Source organism: Cotesia typhae, unplaced genomic scaffold (assembly GCF_013202065.1).
Source record: "Cotesia typhae breed Kobodo isofemale line unplaced genomic scaffold, CoteBio_Ctyphae contig_26, whole genome shotgun sequence".
Lineage (NCBI taxonomy): Eukaryota > Metazoa > Arthropoda > Insecta > Hymenoptera > Braconidae > Cotesia > Cotesia typhae.
In genome coordinates, this window is record NW_027423732.1 from 2,800,855 (window position 1) to 2,820,278 (window position 19,424).

The 19,424-nt window shown below is 26.9% G+C and overlaps 3 protein-coding genes and 1 pseudogene across 3 annotated transcripts; 2 read left to right on the forward strand and 2 right to left on the reverse strand.

The window, feature by feature from the left end:
* The first annotated feature begins 953 nt into the window (after nucleotides 1-953).
* On the forward strand, nucleotides 954-3,501 carry LOC141525207 (annexin B9). Its single transcript, XM_074239599.1, has 5 exons — nucleotides 954-1,363; nucleotides 1,870-2,022; nucleotides 2,633-2,806; nucleotides 2,976-3,157; nucleotides 3,230-3,501. The coding sequence occupies exons 1-5, from the start codon at nucleotides 1,015-1,017 to the stop codon at nucleotides 3,281-3,283; spliced, it is 912 nt and encodes a 303-aa protein (XP_074095700.1). The 5' UTR covers nucleotides 954-1,014; the 3' UTR covers nucleotides 3,284-3,501.
* Ast (single-strand DNA endonuclease protein asteroid) lies at nucleotides 3,234-7,284 on the reverse strand. Its single transcript, XM_074239592.1, is given in 6 exon segments — nucleotides 3,234-4,625; nucleotides 4,854-5,268; nucleotides 5,271-5,516; nucleotides 5,519-6,481; nucleotides 6,484-6,915; nucleotides 6,918-7,284. Coding segments are annotated over 6 exon segments (2,328 nt in total). The 5' UTR covers nucleotides 7,171-7,284; the 3' UTR covers nucleotides 3,234-4,606.
* On the reverse strand, nucleotides 3,234-15,714 carry LOC141525212 (uncharacterized; annotated as a pseudogene).
* Nucleotides 15,715-17,409: 1,695 nt separating this feature from the next.
* Nucleotides 17,410-18,986, forward strand: LOC141525342 (uncharacterized). The gene is made up of 3 exons (XM_074239793.1): nucleotides 17,410-18,099; nucleotides 18,559-18,667; nucleotides 18,742-18,986. Exons 1-3 carry the CDS (start codon nucleotides 17,843-17,845, stop codon nucleotides 18,970-18,972), a joined length of 597 nt encoding a protein of 198 aa, XP_074095894.1. The 5' UTR covers nucleotides 17,410-17,842; the 3' UTR covers nucleotides 18,973-18,986.
* The last annotated feature ends 438 nt before the right edge of the window (nucleotides 18,987-19,424 follow it).

Below are 19,424 nucleotides of genomic sequence, written 5' to 3' on the forward strand. Positions count from 1 at the left end.
GGATCATTAAAGATTTTTATTATCTAAATTATCAGAGGCTTTTTTTTTTTTTTTTTTTTTTTTTTAAATACTTGTTTGTTAAATTGTATTATTTTTCTTTACTCTGTGTGTAACGAAAACTTTTGATAGAGAAAGAAATTACCTAGTTCTTTTAATTTCACTATATTGATCCACTGCAGTTGTTGATGAAAATGAAGTTAGCCGACATTTCAAAATTTTTAGAAATTTTTATTTAAAAATTTGAATTAAACAATTAAAAAAAAATGTCAAATGTAAAAAACTTGAAAAATATAAGTGCAATTTTTATAAATATCTTTTTAGGTGTAATTTAATTAAAAAAAATCAAAAATTTTTAGACGTCTACTAACTTCAGTTTCATCAGTTGTTGAGAGAAAAAATTAAAAATTCATATAATATTAGCTAACATAGTTATCAATATCGTTTTACTCTTTAATAACTATTTTAATTATACTATTATAATGACAATATGGTAGGTCAGCTATTCTACCCTGATTAAAATTATTGATTGAAAAAAGTTTGAATTGATTTTAAGTTTTTACATAAAATAGAAAAATATTGACTGAAATTGAAACGTTCGAGAATTGAATTTTTCAATCAATAATTATAAGCCAAATAAGAAACTATTCAAAAAATTCAGACTTCTTTAAATTCAATTGCTTTGAATTCCGAGCATCGAATTGAAAAATATTCAAAACAATTCAAACAAAAAAATTGAATCTTTCTTAACATTTACTAGTAAAATTGAAAATTATTGAAAAATGATTAAAATTTTATCGTTCTAATTATTTTGAATACTGAGTGAATGTGAATTTTCAGTTCCATGATTTTATGAATAATTCAAACAAATTTAAACAAACTCAAAAAAATAATCTTAAATTCATGATAATCATAAAAATGAATTTTTTTATTAGTTTTGAATATTCGTCCGTCATGTTATTTTAAATCAAAAAATTTTTTTAGTGCACCCGACTGTTTATCCTGCGGAGCCATTTGATGCAAAACGCAGATGCAGCTATTCTTCGTAAAGCTATGAAAGGTTTTGGTACCGACGAAAAAACAATAATTGATGTTTTAACTAAACGAGGAATAGTTCAACGTTTGGAAATAGCTGAAAGTTACAAGACACTTTATGGCAAAGATTTGATAAATGATTTAAAAAGTGAACTGTCGGGAAAATTTGAAGATTTTATCATTGCATTGATGACACCATTGCCTCATTACTATGCTAAAGAACTTCATGACGCCGTTTCTGGGCTTGGTACTGATGAAGAAGCTATAGTAGAAATTTTATGTACATTAAGTAATTATGGAATCCGAACTATTGCTGCATTTTATGAAAATCGTGAGTATTTACTAAAATATTTTTTACAACATTAATGAGTTATTTAATTGAAAATTAAAATTAATGCTTGTTGTAAAAAATTTTTATTACTAATTTTATAATACTTACTTGAGAATTAAATTTTGTTAAGAAAATTGTCTATTTTTTTAAATTTATCAAGTCAGGCTAAGTAGTTTTTGGTTAAAGATATTAAATTTCATAAAAAAAAAAAAAAAAACTTTTATTTTTTTAATTACTCATAAAAATTAGGCCATCAGTGAAGATAAAAGTTTTATAGTTTTGATAGGCGATAATAATAACCTGAATTCTATAAATGAAAAATGACTTCATACTTGAATGTATATGATGTCATCATTGGCCTTCAATAAAATTTTCATGTATATCAGTCATATTATTATAACTCATAATATACATAATTTAATTTCTCATGCTAACATGACATAAATTTAATGATCATTAATATTGTTATTATTATTTTCCCTACAATGTATGTCATTTGTTCACAGTTTATGGCAAAAGCTTGGAAGCTGATTTAAAAGACGATACGTCAGGTCATTTCAAAAGATTATTAGTTTCACTTTGTCAAGCTAATCGAGATGAAAATCAAGGTGTTGACTATGCGCAAGCACAAGCTGACGCACAAGCTCTATTTGACGCAGGTATTTATGTTTCATTTGTTGTATTAATTTATCAATAAATTATCGATCAAATCAATTTTTATTGCACTGATAGATCCAAAGAATTCCGGCCGTAAGTTTTTATAAGATATGAATTATATTCTGTAATAATATCTTTATACATTAAATTTAGTTAAAACATAAATTTCACTTAGTTTCTATTCATGTACGACAGCTGAAAGTACTTCTTAGAATTACATGGAACGAATTTTGCATATTAAGTCAGGCAAGAAATTAATATCGAGATAAGAAAAAATTTTTGATAGAAAAATCTGCTAGTATTTTTGAATATTCAGATTGATATGGATTTTTTTCTTTTTCGCGGCATTTCTTGTCTGATCTATAGTTTAAAGATGCACATTTAATTAAGAAAAAATTCTTTTTTTTTTTTTTTTTTTTTTTTCAATAGTTATAGAGCTTGAAAGAATTAACAATTTTAAATTTAATAACATTTTTTTCCACGCTCGATAATATTGTGCTACATATTACTATAATAGATTGTTTATTATTATTAGTTACCATTTTTCTAATAAAGCTTACTAAACTAAAAAATTTAAATATTTTTCTTTACTTATTTGTTTATTTATTAAAGGTGAGAAACAATGGGGAACAGAAGAATCTCAATTTAACATGATACTAGTAACTCGCAGTTACCAACAATTACGTCAAACCTTTTTGGAGTATGAAAAAATATCAGGACATGACATTGAAGTGGCTATTAAAAAAGAATTCTCTGGAAGCATCGAAAAGGGACTTTTAGGAATTGGTATGTCATTCAAATTATTCAATATTCTGTAGATTTTTAGATAAAACAAAAAGAAACCTCAAAGTATCTTTTTATACAAAACATAATTATCGAAAAGAAGATATTGTTTTTAAACCTATTTTTTAAAATTTAATAGTTAAGAAAATAATGAAATATTTTTTTTTCTCAGTGAAATGTGTAAAATCTAAGGTCGGTTTCTTTGCTGAAAGATTGCATGCTGCAATGCAAGGCATTGGTACTAAAGATCGCACATTAATACGTATTATCGTGTCAAGAAGTGAGATTGATCTTGGAGATATTAAGAAAGCATTTGAAGAACGATTTGGTAAATCATTGGAAAGCTGGATTGCTGTAAGTTAATTTTTAATTAATTATCATTATAATCTTTTTGAAATTAAATAAATTTTTTTATTTTAATTTTAGGGTGACACTTCTGGTGACTATAAGAAAGCTTTATTGTCTTTGGTGTCAACGTAATTGAAAATCGTGAAATTTATGAATTATAAAAATACTATTCATGCTTACATTTGAAAACGAAGAATTCACAATTATATTATGATTTTTATTAAAGATTGTAATACTCTACACAAATGTGTTCCAAGCTTTCGAGACTAAAATATTGCTTTCCTCTTATGCCTTAGTGTGAATACAAAATTTGTTATGAAAGCAAAAATAAAACTTATATTTATAATTAAGACGTGATCTTGAAAGTTTTAACACTATAAATCAATTTATTAGATAGGACTTTTTGCAAATAATATATTTATATTTTGCATCTGCAAAGTTTGTACACAATATTAAAGTTTATTATTTTATACAAATATATATTTTTATGCTGTTCGAGCAATTTTATGCAAAAAAACAATATTATAATTATGTAACGAAAGAAATATTTTTTTGAATTTGGAAAAAAATTTACTGCTTAAATTCTTATAATATTACATTACAATAATGTTAATAAATGATTGGATCATGAAAAATGCTGAGTTAATTCATTTTTCTGATGTTCAAACCAAGTCACGTATTCCATCAGTATCAATCTAACAAGGAGTAGAAAATTAATATAATTATAATTATAAAATTTTTTTAATACTTAATATACCAGCTATAATCATAGCATAACTTAAAAAAAAAAAAGTTAATGATTAAATTGTTGAGTAGTTAGAGACTTACACTAAATGGGACTGTAATTTGCTCCATTGTAGATGATTTGAGCAATTTTCCGGCGAATTTTGAACACGCGGTTCTAGTTAATTGTAACCGTTTAAAAAAACGACTTGACACAGATTGACCACCAGCACTATCAAAAATTATTTTACCTTTGAGATTTATTTGTGTCACCAACTCATTAACAACAATCACCTTAAAAATTAATAAAAGTTTATGAAATAAAATAATTAAATCAAAAATTATTAAATTTAAATATTAGAAACTTAAGCATAATCATCTAGTTTGGTAATTACCGCGATATTATATTTAGATGCTAATTTTTGTAACTCTTCCAATATATTTAAATAAAGTCGTGTTCGTAGAGATGGGTCCTCAACTGACATTATTAAAAAGACAAACTGTCAATTACAATTAATCGAATCTTAAATAAAAAGAAGGTTATTTTAATATTATTGGTTTAATAATATTGAATATTGAAATAGAAATTACCAAACTATTTTTAGTTTGATTTCCTAAAGTATTTTTCAGCATTTCAATAGTAGTTGACAATTCCTCTAGTTTTCCTGGTGTTGCAATTTGAATGTTTTGAGTCATCAAATCATTGCTTATTTTGAGTCTTGGATATAGTTTTTATATCCTTCTATTAAATCTGAAATTAAGTTACTTGTTAATATTATAAATAATCGATTGAAATTTTTCTTTATGGTTAGTTAATAAGAACAACTATAAGGTATTCTTAAGACACTGAAAAAAATCTTGTTTATTTTTAAAAACTTTACATTTATATTCAATATTGTCTTTAAAAAAATTGTGATTCAATCAATCAAAATCAGTACGTTGAAAAATTTTTAAACAAAATATAATTTTTGAAAATTACGTTTTAAGTAATGAAAATGGATTGTTAGGATCATAAAAATCATCGTTTTCATCATCATCATTATCATCGGTTTTTAAACAATCTGTATCAATATCATCGGTTGAATTATTTTTTTTATTTCTTCGTCTTTTTCTTCTTGCACATTTCACACCTTCGTTGATTTTAACTTCACAACTATTTAAAATGTCAATAATTTTTTTTCTTAATAATTGGAAAATTTTTAAAAGATTTGGAGCGTCTTTTAGTCTTGTTGAAATATAAGCTTCAATGTCATTACGCGTTTTGAAATTATTATAAAAATTGTACAGTAATGTACCATTGAAGAAATCACCTATCGATGGTGTCTCATAAATTAATCCTACCAGTGCATTTAAATGCATTATATGTCGCAGGCAACTTTGAAATTGTGAAAAACGTGGACTATACCAGAGTCAAATTTATCAGGATACATTCTCAGATCTTTACCAATCTGAAGATGTTCCAAAAAAAAATGGTAACGAAGCAATACAATCTTCTTTACTGGTTTCATTAATCAAGTTCGCTAAAATTGATGATCCTTCTTCAGTTGGTAACTTTTTTAATCTTCTTGTTTTTGTAAGCGTGCCAAATCATCGGCAAATTTCCTTTGAAATTTATCTTTCGACCGTTGATACCCTATTTTTTATCAATAATTCCCAGCAACATCGATACTAACAAACAATCTAAATGTAACTGAGTCCTTTGCGGCTCATTATTTTGCCTCATCCAGTATAAGATCACAGCAATATACAGTTTCCATGATGACGGCACTTCTTCTAAATGGTACATCTCTTCAATTTCAGCTGTTTCATCGATTATCTTTTTTCTTACTACATCACTCGCCATACCTAAATTTTCCAATGTTACACTCGACTTGGGAACACTTAAGTGAACTTTAGCCATCTCATCATTCTCACGCGTAATCAACTCCATAACTACGTTTTCTTTTTGATTAACATTACTTTTCATCGTTGTCAGTAAACTGCAGATTTTGGTAATTATCGGCATGCTTATTTCATGTGCTGATGGATAATACATACTTTCTATTTGTACCGGTAATACGTACACATGATGAGAAATAATATTGATAAAATATAATGGAAATTTACCATTTGAATGATCTTTCATAAACCATTTTGGTACGGAATCTGTAAAAATCTCGTCTGGAATAATCGGTAGTTTACAAGTTTGGTCGTCATCATTATTTATATCTTCATCTTCTTCACAATTAGTTTCGATATTGTCATCTTCATAAGTATCATCTTCTTCTATATACTTATTATTCAAGCTATTGAGATTATGATTATCCAATTCTTTTACTTTTTGTTTTTGAAATTTATAAATTGAGGTATTTTTTACAATATTATCAATAAATTGCTGGTCAAAACCCAAAGGAGCTAGCATGTGTGTTGAAATATTCAAGTACGTGTTAATAATAGTTTGCATTTTTTCAACAACACTTTGATATTGATTTTTACTTACATGTTTAACAATTTTATTCATTGCATCATTCAAAGTATAATTTTTTAACCAATTGAAAATACGATCAATTTTTAATTGTTGATAATTATTAATGCGTTGCTTTGATATTCTCAATTCTGAAAAAAATTATTAAATACTTTGCTATTGATGTAATCGTTTCCAAGAAGAATTGAAGCTAAAGGCAGCAATGTGATGTCAAGGCCCTTGAATTTATTTAATAGTTTTTCTATCCGATATATTTTACATCTTTTAATGTATCCTTTAGCATATCGTACAATATAAGGATCTAATGTATTAAAAGGAATATACATTACACCATAAATATAAAAATCGGAATCATAACTTAAAACTGGACAATTTAAAACTCTTGCAATTGCGGCCGCTGATTCATCAGCTTCGAAGGTACACATGTAGTACTTTATTTCCATTTTATTCATAACATCAACAAATACATCAGGCAAGAGCATAGGAAAAAGAAATGTTCGATGATTATTGTCGAAATTAATTATAGAAGCTGAGTTTAACCGGTCTTCGAACCGGTCGATTAGAGTTTGATATTTTTACTTTCCCAACCTCCATCTATTATGACTAGTGGTTCGACGTTGCATCGTAACAAGTCTTCAAAAAATCGCGTTATACAATGAGCAATTTGATCATAATCACCGCTAAATATACTATCACTGTAAGTTCTATTGCAATATAACTGCGCATTAAGACTCGCTCCGTCAATTACTAATTTAGTATTTGCCAGTTCATATGCTTCAAAATAATAATCTGAACGATTTTGAATATATGTTGTCAATCCACGTATACCCATTTTTTCACTTCAGTAAAAAAAAAACTATTTGTTTATTTATAAAAATTAAAAAAAAAAAAAAACGATTTAGTTAACTTTGTTTTAATACATGCACATATTCAGTGTTGTTTTTTTACTGTAGATACATAAATACAGACTTTACATTCTATATATAACGTCCGATGATTTTTAAATTGACATCAGGTTGACTCAAGTTTCTAACTTTCTAGCAGTTGGTTGTAAATTCAACTATACTCGAGCGCAATCTGGAGTCGAATAGAGTAAGTGGGTAATACGGCGGCTATACATATAGAACTTTAAAAACATTTTTACAAAATTTATTAGGGTAAATGCACCAATAGATGAACGATTAAGCAAACATTCATGTTTTTTTAGTAAAATATAAATCAATTGTAATAAAACAAATGATATTCATGTAAAAATATCTAATTAACTAAAAAAAAAAAAAGTAAAACTTGGTAAAATTTTGTAATAATGAACAAAAAAGAAAAATTTAAGAAAGAGACCAAAACTCCAATAGATGAACAAAATCTCCAGTAGATAAACAGCTGATACCAATAGATGAACACTGCTGACAAACGATATTTCAACTTTATTACTTGTATGAAAAATGATAAATTCATTAATTTTATCTCCGAAAAACTGAAACTATAGAATTAGAAAGGAAGATGCCAAATTGAATAATGATTTGCAAAATATATAAGAAAGTAATTTAATTATTTTTTGAACACGTCGTACTCTCTTGTGCAAGACAACATAAAATATATATTAATATAATTTGAATATTAATTAATAATCTATATAAATTTATAAAACACAACGTTTAAAATATATTACCTTAACTTCTTTTTCTTTTTTTGAACAGGCCGTTTTTCTTTTGCTTTTAAATTTTCTTGTTTCAATTCACAGATTCGGTAGAATCTGGCGCCAAATTCCGTTCAAAAATTCCGTTGTAAACGGAGCGCCAGACTACCGACTGTGTTTACTGTAAGCAGAATGGTATTTCGAGGTTGCAAAATTTTATTTAATTATATGGTACTCCTTTTTCCAAAATGATATATCATAAAAGTAAGTCATACTCTATTTTACTGATATTAATTAATTATAATCAATTATAACATTTAATTCACTTAAAATTATTAAATTTTATCAGCACAAACTATAGTAAGCCCAGAAATTTCGATCCTGACTTTTTTTCATGGAGAAAAGGAGAAAAGTCACCGCCACAGACTAGATAAAATAAAAATGTGTAGTAATCTTACTATAGATACGCAACTACACTGAAAAAAGTTAATTTACAGCTTGCATCTACAACCACCAGAGTGCACTGGAATTATTTCTACATAAACTGTAGATTCAACGGGATAGCACACTGAAGTCAGAACCCCAAATTTTTTTTTCTTTTAATTTTTGATTTTTTTTTCTATCACGTTTTCAGCTTTTTGTTTGTTCTTTATTATTCACTCTCAACATTTGATCGTTCTCCATTTATTTATTTTAAAAAAATTTATTAATAATGTACCTTTAAGTTAGCCCCCCTGTCGCATTTTTTAATATTTTGGTAGCAATTTGGGTCATCAAGCCTCTATTTTTGATTGTTCATGTATATTTAACATTTGTTCCTACTTCACATTTTTTATTTGTTGTTTAATTAACATTTTTAATTAGCTTTATGTATGCATTCTAAATATTTGCACTGCGCATGCGTCAACTTTACGTATATAGACTTTTAGCGCGGTCTTTTGAAAATTATAGTGACAAGCACATCTCATGTGTAAAAAATTAAAAAATTTACGAGTGTAATTTTTTAGGAATTACTATTTAATTAATTCAAATAATTAAAAAAATTGTTAGACGTCAGCCAATATCAATGTCATTAAGTAAATAAATAAATAACTAATAAATATTCATTTCATTCTAAATTTTTAAAAATATCGAGAGAATTGTTAATCAATGCATGTACATTTTTTTTTTTATTTTCATCAATTCTATTTTCATGAATACTACGAACTATTAAAAAAAAAAAAAAAAAAATCCATAACAATTAACAAAAAATTTCAATACTTTATTAAAATAAAACTTATTATGAAATTATTAAAAACTACACGTTGCCCTTTTGTCCTGTGACCTTTATAATTGAAATTACAAGAAAAATACACTTACTCTAATCACTGTGCTGGTCAATATAATTTTCAAAAGTCCGCGCTGAAAGTCTAAACGTAAAGTTGACGCATGCGCAGTGCAAATATTTAGAATACAAATATTCAGCTTATTAAAAATGTTAATTAAACAAGAAATAAACAATTTGAAGTTGGAACAAAGGTTTTTGTACATGAACAATCATAATCAGAGGTTATTCCCATTGGATAGTGTACCATTCTATGATTTTGTGGTCGTTGCCGATAGGTTGCATTGTTATCCAATCAAGTGGATTTCAAATAATTGTAATCTTTAGGTGAAAAGTCTTACAATTATGCGCATGGTGTATTGTGTCATTTACTTACAACAATGTCATAATAACAATAACACTAATAATAAAAATTATGAGACTGAAATTAATTATATCGGTAATACCAAATTGAGGTTAAAAATATCATTATCATTATTATTACTGAATGAATTATTGTTATTATTAAATTAATGTGTATTAGAGTATTAAATCCAAATCAACAACTTTTTTAATTCAAAAAAATGTTAAAATTTTTAGTGTATATAAATAAAAATGTAAAATCCCTATTAATAAGATAGTTCATCGCTTTTAACCGCGGAGTTTACGCGGATCAGTCACGTTAAGTTTTTTAATGCTACTAGCTACTATGAGAGAAACAGAATTTCAATTTTTTTATTAGGATTTGATTATCAAAATTAATGAATAAACAACCTATCATATTAGAATAGCTTTGCCTGCATTAATTTATTCATTTATGAATTTTCAATTTTGCGTGGGAAAAATTTAATTTTGAAATTAAGAATGTTAAAATACTTTATAAATACAAAATTTCTAGAACAAACTATCAAACAACTTCATATGTGGATAGTTTTCAAACCTATTCTTTCTATTGAATTTCATTTATTAACTAGACTAAATACACAACAGGCTAAAGATTGTTTGAGTTTTACTTTCTTCCTTCAGGCCAGCAGTTCAAGATTTAGGCAATTCTCATTGGATAGTGTACACATTCTACGACTTTGTAGTCGTTGCCTGTAGGTGGCATTGTTATTCAATCGATCGGATTTCAAATAATTGTAATTTTTAGGCCATAGGTATTACAATTATGCGTATGATGCATTGTCCCCTTTATTAACAATAATGTCATTGTAACAATAACAATAATAATCATTATAAAAATGAAATTTATTATATCGGTAATGATAAATTGATGTTAAAAGTATCATTATCATTGTTTATCATTACCAAAATAATTATTGTTATTGTTAAATTAATGTGTAGTAGAGCATTAAATCTAGATTAACAACTTTTTTAATTCAAAAAAATGTTAAACTTTAACTATATATACATAAAAAATTTAAAATCCCCATTGATAAGCTAGTTAATTGATTGAAACCGAAGAGTTTACACGGGTCAGTCACGTCAAGTTTTTTAATGCAACTAGCTACTATGAGAGAAACAGAATTTTAATTTTTTTGTGAGAATTTGATTTTCAAAATTAACGAACAAATAACCTTTTATATGATAATAGCTTTACCTGCATTAATTAATTTATTTACATATTTATAATTTTGCGCGGGAAAAGTTCAATTTTAAAATTAAGAATGTATTAAGAGGCGAGCAAAAAATTACACTTAACAAAAAGATATGAAATCCGAACAAAAACAGTTTCACTGTTAAAAATTGCGCCAAGTCCACGTTCATAAAACTCATCTCAATAACATCTGCACTTTGCAAAAAAAAATAAGACTCGTTACAATAATTTTCATTCTATACAAAAAAAAGTTAAATACAAAAAAATACCAAGAAACCGTCATAATGTTGAAAAAATTGAAAAAAATTTGTTGAAAATTTAAAAATTAAGAAAAAATTTTTTTATCGTACTTGGCGCGCGTCATTGAGTACCCCAAATTTTTTCGGACGAATTTCAACCCGAGAAAAAACGATTTCGCTTGAATTTATGTAATGTAAATATGTATAATTATATAATATATGATTTCATACATTGTTATGTTTATAGATTCACATCATTGAAGTATACTCAATGAATTAAAAACACTGCTTACTGGATTAATATCAGTTTCAGTGAAAAAATCCGTTTCGAAAATTTTTTTCAGATTTTTAGTGAAAATAACTGTCAATATGGTAGCCTGGTGAAGATATCTGAAATAACACAAAATTTTTTAATTCAATTTTTTTCAGTTCCGTCATTAAGCTTTCATGAAGAAACTTGATCGTGCTCCATTTAATTGTAATTAACACATTTTGATTGGCAATCACACCGCATTTTCTCAATTTAGTCGGCCATACGTTTTATTTTTTAATCAACTCAATTTTCGCAGTGATTCCACGACAGAGTCAACGTATGCAGGCGTATTCACTTGTAAGCAAATTGCATAACCGAACAGGAGAGGGCGTTTTATTGAAATCATAAACGATGTGCGGAGAATTTAAAAATTTCAAATAAAATACGTATGCCATGTTGATTTTACCTAACTTTTGTTAAACGTATCATAAAATAATATTTCATTAATTACATTTATGCATTTCATAGGTTGACTTACTTATAAATGTTGAAACATTAAAAGGATGTTCATGTATCCTGAAAAAATTTGGGGTACTCAATGACGCGCGCCAAGTACGATAAAAAAATTTTTCTTAATTTTTAAATTTTCAACAAATTTTTTCAATTTTTTCAACATTATGACGGTTTCTTGGTATTTTTTTGTATTTAACTTTTTTTTTTGTATAGAATGAAAATTATTGTAACGAGTCTTATTTTTTTTGCAAAGTGCAGATGTTATTGAGATGAGTTTTATGAACGTGGACTTGGCGCAATTTTTAACAGTGAAACTGTTTTTGTTCGGATTTCCTTTTACGTTCAGCTTTTTCTTCCTTCTCTTTTAATTTTTCTTCCTTTATTCTTTCTCTTTCTATTTTCTTCATTTCTCTTATTTTTTATTTTCTTGTTTCTTCTTTTTTGATTTTTTGTTTTAAAGCTTTTTAAAAAAAGTAAGAAAATTCACCATGTAAACACAATGTGTATCTATTGGGTAGAAGTTAGAAATTTTTCATCGATAGATAAACACTCAATTTTCGTTTTTTTTTTTTTTTCCGATTTTATTATTTATTCACTATATTTATAACTTTTTCAGTGAAATATAAGTATAATCAAATATACATACCTTAGTTTTTTGATTATTTTCAATAATTATAACAAATAACGTCCACCGGCTATCTGTCACATGCTTACTAGTGGTGGCGCTCTCGAAGCAAAAATTCGACATGTCAAATTAAAGAAATTTTTTTCAACTATTATTTTCGATAAAAAAAATTAAAAGAATTATTTTTCACTCTCAAAACTATTTGTAGTTATTAAAAAAAATTATGACTTTACATTTTTGTTCCTAAATTTAATGTAATTGCTTTTGATAAAGAGACTTGTTCATTTATTGGGGGGTGTCCATCTATTGGTGTCATTGCCCTATCAATATATTTTTTTCATATCAGTTTCACTAATTTTGAATTTCCAAAATAAAAATTAATTTTGTCGTTAAAATTTTTGTTTATGACCTACGAAACTTTGTATCGTGAGCTAATTTCTACTCAATTACACTATGTTCTATTCAAATTTCTTTTACTGATTTAGATAAACAAAAATACATTCGTGTTCAAACTTGCATGAAAAATTTTAAACTACAATTTTATGATTGAACAATAATTTTATTTTGATCAATTAAAGACTTACCATGAATACGTTGTAAGGAAAATGCATTTTTAGTGTCAATGTATAAGGCTCTACCATTTAAACCACCAAGGTCTCGAGACAACTGTACATGGAGACAAGCTTGAAAACTAAAATGTGTATTATAAAATACAAAATTATCTGTTTTCAGTATCAAAACAAATGATAATTTTTATGTTATTTACCAGATTTGAGTCTTTCCTGATCCTTGAGCACCACATAGCTCTGTAATTGTTCCACATTGAAATCCACCATCAAGGATTTTATCTAACAATTTACTTGATGAAGATAATTTTTGATACTCTAATTCTGCCTATTGGCGTAACAGAAAAAAAATCATAAGCAGTATTGTTGAAGTTATTCTTGTCATCTACATAAAATACAATATTCCATAAAACACGGAAAATTTCTTAAGGTAATGTCACAGATACTATAAGTGTCAAATGTTCCATACAAAGCTTTATTTGATTTACTCACACAGAAAGAAAAATTTCCCGACTGGAGAACAAAATTCTTGGCTCAAGAAAATTTTCGGATATCTGAAGGAAGACCGAAGTTGTGTTGGCCGAAGTAAAAATTTTTCTTAAAATTCTATTCTTGGTAGAAGTAATTTTTTCTTAATTCAAATTACTATAAATACTTGATACAATAAATTTTTCTATTTCATCAAAATTTTTAGATACTTTAGGGAAGTAGCGCCACCTACTTAAGCTAAGAAAAAAATTTTCTCAAGGTGAGAAAATTTTTCTATTGAATATTTGATACCCGTTTTATAATATTTTACCGTGCAATTTTATATATTAAATGAAAAAAATGATTCAATATCATTTGATCTTCCAATTTGACATGTTAGTCAATAAAAATATTAATTAAAATTTACTATCGAGAAATTTAATTTTTTGGAGCAAGAGAGAAATTTTCCCAAGACATGAAAATTTACTTCTATCGAGAACTAAATTTTTTAGAGTGAGGCTAAATTTTCTGAAGACAAGAAGATTTTCTTGACGTAAATAAATTTTCTTGGATCAAGATACGTATTTCTTAAAGCAAGAGAATTAATTTTGTTCAAACAAGTGAAATTTTTTGTGTCAAAAAAAAAATTTTTTTTCGCTCAAGAAAATAATTGGGAAGAAAAATATTTTCTTGACTCAAGTGAACTTTTTTTTCTGTGTGGGCATTAAAAACAATTTTTTTTTTCTGAAAAGCGATCTAACAAAAAATATAAAAGTTATTCGAAAAAAATATTTTTTTTTGAAAATTTTCATTCGCGATATCTTCCGAACCGGGATAAAATCAATAACTTTTAATCACAAATTTTTTGGTAGATTTTATTTAACAAGAAGTCAAAAATCAATAATTGTGAAATTAAATCCAACAAATATTACCAAAAAAAAATTTTGTGCTGCTTGGGTTACTGCGGAAAGTTTTGTTTCGCAAAAAAAGCGATTTTTTTAAATTCGATATCTTTTAGATTGGTAAAAAAAATCCTAAAATTTGTCAGGAAGGGGTTTTGATGGGTAGAAAAAGAAAATTTTTACCCCATTTACACATGACACTGAAGTTAGCAGACGTCTAAAAATTTTTGATTTTTTTTATTAATTAAATTACAACTAAAAAGATATTATTTAAAAATTGCACTTGTAGTTTTTCAAGTTTTTTACATGTGAAACTTTTTTTTAATTGTTTAATTGAAATTTTTTCAATTAAAACTTTCTAAAAATTTTAAAATGTCAGGTAACTTCATTTTCATATTTACACAACTAAGTAAAAATGATCAGGGAATGTATTCTAATAAAATATTCTGTAAATTAAAAAAAAATGAAAAATAAGTATACAGTATGTTATCATCGGTCATCATAATTATTGAAAAAAAAAAAAAAAAATAAATAAATAAATATCAGCTAACCTGCCAATGGTCTAAAGCAAGCAATGTTAGTGGAGGTATCATAAAATTTTTCATAACTTTAACATTGACAAATCTTTCGATGATTTCTGTAAATAATTATAGAAAAAAATAATCACTGTAAGTACCGGTTGTTGAATCCAAAATATGATTTTTTATATGCTGAAAATATTAGTTTAATTTTAGAATCTAACAACGAGCCCTAATAATATTTTCATTTTTTTACTGTCATATTATAAGTTATAACACCAGCGAATTAATTTACCTGGCGAATTATCGATGTCTTCTACAAAAAAATAACCATTTTTATGAAAATTATCTATTGTTTCTTCTGAGAAATTATGTAAACTTGCCAAAGGTCGTAACATGATCAACTTTTCTCGAACACAGTAAAAAATTTTGGTTATGTTTTGTTTCTGCAAGCTGCAAGTAGGGTAATGACACCCAGACAGTGTGGCCAGATCGTGCTCTTTTCTTACCCCCACTTTGTAGGACACTCTCATCTGACTACATTGAAAGCGGTACAAAGTGGGGGTAAAAAAATCGCACGATCTGGCCACACTGCACCCGGAGTGTCTATTAACACCATCCACGGACAGGTCCGTGGCTGTAATTAGAGACCCGGACACCTTTAAAAAACTATTCAAAATGATATATTTGTCCGGGACTCTAAGATTAAAGTCAGAAAGTAGCGTTTTTGCGGATTGAAAGTTTCAATTATGAATTTTAACCAAATTAATTACAAAAATTGAAAGCCTTACTTTGAATATATATTTATAATTTGTATTTATTGGATGTATATATAAACTGAATGCATGCGAAATGATGTCACATTTACAGATAAAATCGTAAAATACTCCATAGATGACAGTACTGTGAGTTTCTTTGTATTGAAAACTGACCAAACCTTACCGTAAATATATATTATTTTTATTATTCGGAGAGATAATTTCAAATGAAGAATAATTATAAATTTTATTAATTACGAAACCTTACATTATAATATCTTGAGAATGTATTGTTCAATCCAAGTCTGTTAGTAACGGACTTGCAAAGCTGCTGAACGTTATTGAGCTCTTGACTCCGGGTCTACTAGCAACGGATGTCCGGGTCTGTTATCCACGGACTTGCAGAGCTGCCAGGCTTATTTTGCTCTTGAGTCTATCAGCCACGGATGTCCGGGTGTACAATCCACGGACTTGTCAACTCGCTGCTTATTATACGATGTCGTCCAGTCCGGGTCCGTCAGCCACGGATGTTTTAAATTATAAGAATATATAATTTTAGATCTTGTTAATAAAATTGACAGGTAGGATGAGTGCACCAGTAATTAACCGGTTGAAACTTTTTTGTCATTGAATTGATAGTAAAATTTATTCCTATCAACTTTGAGAGAATACTGCATAATAGTGAATAGTTTATATTATTTATCAATAGGTATATTTCAGAAGTATATTATCAAAAATATATTAAAATTAATTTTAAAAAGTATATCAGTGGAAAAAAACAGTAGCTAACTTAGTGTTGATCGGTCAATGGTAGTAGAATCAATTATTTGATTAAATGTACATATTTATTTATATATATAAAAATTCCTTGTCAGCGTTTGTCCACGACCCTTATTAAAAAAATAGATTCAAAACTATTCAACCCATGCAAAATGTATATCTATATATTTGTCAAGTTGAATCGTTTTTAATCGCTTTGAGTCATTTCGAATCGTTTCAAATCATTTTTTCTAATCAAGGGATAGACTTCGAAATTACCGAGCCGATTTTAATAAATTTTTTTTCTATTTTGCTGGATTTGTTCCATCTTAGGACATAGGATAGATTTTATCTTAATAATTATAGTTCAATGCAATATTAAATCAATGTTTTATAAACTGAACTACAGCAACGCATGGCCGGGTCAGCTAGTTTAGTATAAAATCTTAAATATTTTCCGAATCCGTATATTTATTCATAATCCTCATAGGTTAGAGTTTTGTTAATAAAAACCGTATGAATGATATTTGAGTATATATCAGTCATTCTGTGTCAAATAAATCCATTTATAGACGGGCTAATTTTTATTCAGTAGATTTTTTAGAAGTCGTATAATTTTTGTTAACGATACATTGAAGACTTTGTCAAATCGTAAATAAAATATCTACAAATCGAAATATAGTTTATTCTAAAATATTTTAAATATATACTCGAAATTTAAATTGCGCGCTCTAATCTTAACCAATAAGGAATTAGGGTCCATTTTTTTTAGAAATTTTCAACACTAAGCTAACTTCCACTCAATCGTGAATTTTATATTATAGGATAGTTATTATAAGTAGAACTCTAAATTAAAAAAAAAATAAATCAATAAATAACAATAATAATAATTATAATAATAATATAAAAGAAAGTTCATAAATTAAATTGGTAATTATTATATCATATAAGTATGATAATGTAACATCGTGTGTGGATATTTTATTAATATAGTTATTGACTTCAGTTGATAAATTAACTTCCTGTAGTCGTTTTTACTTCTACAAAGTTGGTATGTTCACTTTACTATGGCGCTTTACTTCATTTTTTTTGACTTTATTAATTGGTTAATATCTGAGGTTCTAAATAATAATCATAGAGAGTGACATTTTTCTTTTCTCTGCTCCTCGAACATCATTCGATACTCGGTGTGCTCTAGAGACTCTTCTATTGGACTGGGTCTACCCAAAATATCACTCTCCTGCTTCATAGGAAAAGTTGTTAATATTCCTACAGCCGAATTAATATTATCTTTATTATAGTTCTTTATAATTTTTAAAGTCTACTTGATAATATATTTTAATTAATCATTTTTATGAACAATAAAAATGGCGGAATTATTTCATGTTAATCAAGAGTTCACGGTTTATCAAGACTTTCTCGATGTAATTTCTCAATACCAACAAACTACAGGGTATTCTTTAACTACGTATGATTGTCGTACTATGAATACTCATTGTGCTTCAAGAAAAAAAATACCAAATATTTACCCTGACTTCCCTTTTTACTATGCGTATTATCACTGCCCGAGATCGGGAACTTACGTTCCTAAAAAAAATGACGATGCCAAGCAACGTAATAACGGGTAAGTCAAATTTTATTATTTGATTATGATCAACATAAATTACTAATATTGTCTCAATATCAATTATATTAATAAACAATTACTAATATTATTATAATGACATAATGTATACAAATTGATATTTACATACAAATTTTATAGATTAAGTATTTATAATTATTATTATGTAAATATTTTTAATGATGATTATCAATGATACTGAAATCAGCAGACATTTGAGAATTTTTTAATTTTTTTCACGAATTAAATTACGGCTAGAAAAATATTTTTAAAAATTGCACTTATAGTTTTTCAAATTTTCTACAAGTGGAATTTTTGTTTTAATTTATTTGAAATAATTGTTTAACTTTAATAAGAATAATCCTAAAAATTGTTAAATGTCTGCTAATTTCATTTTCATACGATTATCATAATTAATTTTAATATGATTTTTCTTAACTAATATTTTGTATAATGTAGGACAATGAAGACTGGTTGTCCAGTAATATTGCAAGGGACAGTGAATCTTCAGAGAAAAGTTTTCCGTATAACCAAATGGATTTCAAGTCACAATCATTTGGCAGTTGAGGTAATTTTTTTTTATTCTTAAATTATTCAATTAAATATATTTACTTATTATTCTTTATTATTTTTTTTAAATAGGGAAAAGATACAAAAACAGTTGACAGTAATACTCAAATTAAACTTGTTAAGAAGAATCAGAACATTATTCAAAGAACAGAAGTTGTTAAAAATAAACAGATGGATAATTCAGTCACCGAAGGATTTTATGTAATCAATAATGAAGGTGATCTATTAGAAGACAATCAATTGATACATCTGTGGCCTATTAAAAATATTTTTACGGAATTAGAACGGAACATATTAGACTAGACATTACTTCAACAGCACAAATAAAGACAAATATGTTGAGTGAATTACTCAGGAAATTTTTTATCATTGACGAGGATAAAAAAAAGCAAGCAGCTGATATTTCACCGGTTCGTTCTACAGAACAACGATCTAGTCCGGGAGTTATACTTAATCAGACTTTGCAACAAGAGGAATCTCTAGCGATAAATTTACCATCTTGTTCTTCATGGCAAAAATTTGACTACCATGTCGTTCTCGCTGAGGTATTACAAGATGGGGAAATTTTGCCTCAGGGCGATTCACCTTCTCAGTCTCCACCGCAATTATCTGACCAATTAATCTCATTACCTTCTTTTACACCACTATCCGTTCAACAAGAAGCATCCAATGGCTTATCGCAGCCACTGACATTTATTCAGCCATCTTCAAATAATAACTCCGAGCCTGATGTACAGAATTTTAAAAACATCGTT

Coding starts and splice junctions, on each gene's coding strand:
- LOC141525207 (XM_074239599.1), top strand. CDS start 1,015: ATGCAAAACGCAGATGCAGCTATTCTTCGTAAAGCTATGAAAGGTTTT. Junction 1,364..1,869: donor TGCTGCATTTTATGAAAATC/GTGAGTATTTAC, acceptor ATTTGTTCACAG/TTTATGGCAAAAGCTTGGAA. Junction 3,158..3,229: donor CATTGGAAAGCTGGATTGCT/GTAAGTTAATTT, acceptor TTTTAATTTTAG/GGTGACACTTCTGGTGACTA.
- LOC141525342 (XM_074239793.1), top strand. CDS start 17,843: ATGGCGGAATTATTTCATGTTAATCAAGAGTTCACGGTTTATCAAGAC. Junction 18,100..18,558: donor GCCAAGCAACGTAATAACGG/GTAAGTCAAATT, acceptor TGTATAATGTAG/GACAATGAAGACTGGTTGTC. Junction 18,668..18,741: donor ACAATCATTTGGCAGTTGAG/GTAATTTTTTTT, acceptor TTTTTTAAATAG/GGAAAAGATACAAAAACAGT.